Raw genomic sequence first — 4088 nt, 5'->3', positions numbered from 1 at the left:
CTACAACACAAACATTATTGCTACATCTGTGTGAAAAACCAACTACGATAAAACCTCTATTTGAACGCCATGACACTCCATTTTTCAACCCTTCCCCTATACAGTCAGTCACACCTCAATAAACGAGTATGCCAACGGAAAAATCGAGATACGAGCAGCATTTTGAGCAAGTTTCTTCCTTGAGATACGCGTAATCTTTGACATACGAGCTGGTTTTTGATGGCAACTGCTTGGCTAAATATGCGTGTGAGAGGCATCCGAGAACATGCTCAGATGCTGAGGTATGACTATGGTGGTGTTTTATTAGAGGTCTGTTCAAATAGAGGGTTCTGCTGTGTTGTTCAACTAGCTCATCAGAATATCAAGAAGATATACGAACACCTTTATGGATGATTTTAGTGTTGCCTGTATTTTGCACTCTCCTTCGTTCAGATCGGCATTAACGCCATCGGCCTCGGCATGTTTTTGCTAAACAGTGTTTCAGATCCGTTGAAATGAGAGATCGAGGTAACAAGGACCTACTTTGATGATAAAATATTATCGAGGTACAGTTATGAGTTCCGATGGTATTGTTTGCAAAGTTAAAAAAGATAAAAACTTTGGAGTTACAAAACAGACAATGTTTTCAAGTTTTAAAGACATTTTCAAGGTTCACGGACACACGGAACAGTTTAATTCAATTGAATATGTCTCTACTGATCACTTTCTATTGGGGGTTCGTAAAAATCAAAGAATGTTAAAGTGGTGGTCAAATAGAGATGGCGTTCAATTAAAGATTGGTGCTGTATTTTTCAACCCCTCCTATAAGTGGCCTTTTATTAGAGGTGACATTCAAGTAGAGGTTGTACGGTATTTCGGATATGAAATTATAAGTTGAATACTGCTTTAGCAAAAGTGAAGTGATAAAAATCGGATAAGTTATCTGCCAATTTACCTTGAACGGCCAGCTCTGGTAGCGTTTGAGGCAGGTTTCTTGCTTGGTGGATTTTCTGGAAGTGGATTAGAAACTGTAAATGCAGACAACATGGAAATGATGGCTACGAGTTTTGAGCATCAATACAGTGTGAATTATGAATCTGTATGTTACTGTAAAAGAGGTACTGCACTTGATAGAGACATAACTATCGGCCCGGCTTTTAACCCGCTACTTGGGCAAATGATATAAGACCCGACATTGGAATGGACAGCAGACGCACAAGTTACAACTTCTTTGACTAATCAGTGAGTAGAAAACTGATGAGGCTAATTTGAGAACTGCGTGAATCCATAACTGCACAAAGGCTGAGTATTCATCAACAAAATGACGTTTCCGTTACACGCCAAAAGAAAGAGAAGACAAATCAGGAGTTAGTGAGTGAATTGAAAAACTATTTCTTAAAAAGTTGCTAATCTAATAGAATTGCAGAGGAGTCGGAATAGTGAATTGAAGGTTATAGTAGCGGAGTTCATAAACTGAAACATACGATAGTGGATGTAGTATGTTGGTGTCAGACAGTAAACGATGTTTGTCATATGAGTATGATTTATGGATAATAGATTACATGTAGGAGATAAAGGGCATAGTGACGCTATTGGTTTTAGACCAACTGCTGGTATTGCATAGCAACAGCTACAGGCATTACCACTGATAAGCACACTGAACACGCTGATAAGTCAACACAGCAGTGGTCTTGTCTGCATGCCTTGCTTCCTATACATGTACTTTCATGAGCAGCAAGGATGTAGTGGCAAGCTTTGATGAAATCATTAGGGTGAAATTCTCTTTTCTCTTCAGAACTAGTGACTATCCACCACATAATCTATTATATCTGTCATGATCATAATGAGGAAGAGACGTGTAGGGGAAGGTAATTTCTATTGGTAATTGATATTCTATTTGTCATGATCATAGTGATGAAGAGACGTGTAGGGGAAGGTAATTTCTATTGGTAATTGGTATTCTATCAGTCACGATCATAATGATGAAGGCTTCCTTAGAAAAGAAGAGATGTTTATGTTGTGTACTCTCTAAACAACATGCCGTGGACAAGCAATTAGCCAATTATTGCATTAGACTAACACGGTGGCTAATGCTATGAAATATAACCAAAAAGAATGAAGAGGTAAGTTGGAGATAAAAGGTATTGTTGAATGACTTCTTTGGGTTGTTCAGCTCTAATCAATGCTATGATAAAATGAGTCCCACGGCATACCTTAAAATGAAATATTCAGTTCATGTAAAACCACCAAATCAAGTTTATCAGGGACTTAAAGCCAAGTCATTCAAGTCCCACTATTAGCGAACATCCTCTCCTGTGAGTAGGCAAGCTGGTAAACACCAATGTAATGCAGTGCCATACAACCTAATATTTTCACAACTTGTACAAAAAAGTGTCCACCCTTTTGCTCAGAATATTCACAAGCCTGAAACTATTTCTCTTGAAACTAGTTCGAGGTGAGGGTCCTTCGCAGACTTGGGCCACCCGTGATGATTGCGTGCAAGGGAGATCATAGAATCACTATGTTCTGCACTAGTAAACATGCAGTAAGCACTAAGTTGGTTATACTATTGATAACTGAGGAACAAGTGCATGTTGTACTCATACATGAACAACTGTATTTTAGTAGTACAGTCAAACATGGATAACTCGAACTTCACGGGACTGAGCGAAAGTGTTCGAATTATCAGAGCGTTCAAGTTATCAGAGCACTGTCACAAGTCCATGTATTTACTTATTTATTAGTAGATACATGTACATATACAAACTATAATATAAATCAAAAGCACAAATGGCTTGTTTCAAATTAAATGCTTCTAATGTAAAGTTTAAAACGATTTTATCAAAAAGTATAGAGATTTTTCTATCACTTGAGATTGGTTTGTTGTTTGAGGTGATGTTATTGCCAGGACGTTTTTTAGATTGACATTGGCAAAACTTGATCGTTGTTGAAATGCTCAAAAGAAAAGACATCTTTTTCTTTTGAGCGTTTTACCCACGATCAATTTTGCCGATTTTTCTTGAAGTTTATGCAAAGATTACCTCACTTTACTTTGCTTCCGAAGGGCAGTCGCTAAGCGGATGTTTGGCATAAATCAAATTTCACCAAACCTTTAGAAAAGTCGTTGACAAAAATATTTTGCCGATGGTGGTAATAACGACCCTTATGAATAACGAAAAGTTGAGGTTCACCTCTATGGCTTAGAATAAAGTCATTTTCTAAAGCGATAACAACCGTTTCGGTAGCCGTTGGGCAAAAAACAATTCGAGTTAACAGTGTTGAGTTCGAGTTATCTATAGCAATTTATCATTACGTGGGAACGGATCAAAGAAACCGTTCGAGTTAACCATGTGTTCGAGCTATCCGTGGGCGAGTTATCCATGTTTGACTGTAGTTTGTTTTCCCTTATTCAGCTAGTATGTGAGGTAAAGGTAAGTGTAGTAAAGACAAAGGAACCTTAGTACTATATTTAATGATTGTGTCATTAGTAAAGAGGGTGTAGTATTTTATAAGGAGAATTTATCATACCAGCTGAATAGTAGCTTACAGAAGTTTTACTTACACATATACAGTGTATGTATAACAAGGAAAGGTATACAAGCAGTTTAACTAACAGATAGCCTAACGATGTCTTGTTATGCTGTAATGCATCAGTAGGTATACTAGCGCATATGCAGTGGCTGAACACTATAAGTTGGACTATAAAACAATAAAGCAAATGCATTGTATTAAACTATGTAAAAACAAAATTATACGAAAAAACTAAACTTGTGTAACCATTGTCACTTTGCTTTAGGTAATGGGAGAGTAGGTAGAGTAGGTAGAGGAGGTAGAAGAGGTAGAGGAGACAAAGGTAAAGTTGTAAAGTTAACAGCCGTCTCTCCAGGTTATAGCGGCTAAGGAAATGAATGGTGAGTAGGTAGTGAGATGGAATTAGTTTAACTTAGACCACTTCATTAAATGCTCTAGTAATTAATTAAATTTCAAGTAACTAATTAAAAAACTAATAATTAATGAATGATCATGTGATCATTAAATGCTCTTGTTTGTTATGTTATATTTGTTTCAATTCTAAGGAAAGCATTATCTTTCCCCTATTTCGTCTCTGC

The 4088-nt window shown here is 37.0% G+C and overlaps 1 protein-coding gene across 6 annotated transcripts in view; it reads right to left on the bottom strand.

Annotated features, from left to right (window-relative positions):
- LOC137397024 (PHD finger protein 7-like) overlaps positions 1–4088 on the bottom strand; it is a 49054-nt gene that overhangs the window by 365 nt on the left and 44601 nt on the right. For all 6 annotated transcript variants that reach the window (XM_068083304.1, XM_068083306.1, XM_068083302.1 and 3 more), the window contains exon 8: positions 935–1007. In XM_068083304.1, the coding sequence (XP_067939405.1) occupies positions 935–1007 (73 nt within the window). The remainder of the gene's footprint in view (positions 1–934; positions 1008–4088) is intronic.

Source organism: Watersipora subatra, chromosome 5, assembly GCF_963576615.1.
Source record: "Watersipora subatra chromosome 5, tzWatSuba1.1, whole genome shotgun sequence".
NCBI lineage: Eukaryota > Metazoa > Bryozoa > Gymnolaemata > Cheilostomatida > Watersiporidae > Watersipora > Watersipora subatra.
This window is presented reverse-complemented; position numbering and strand designations above follow the sequence as displayed.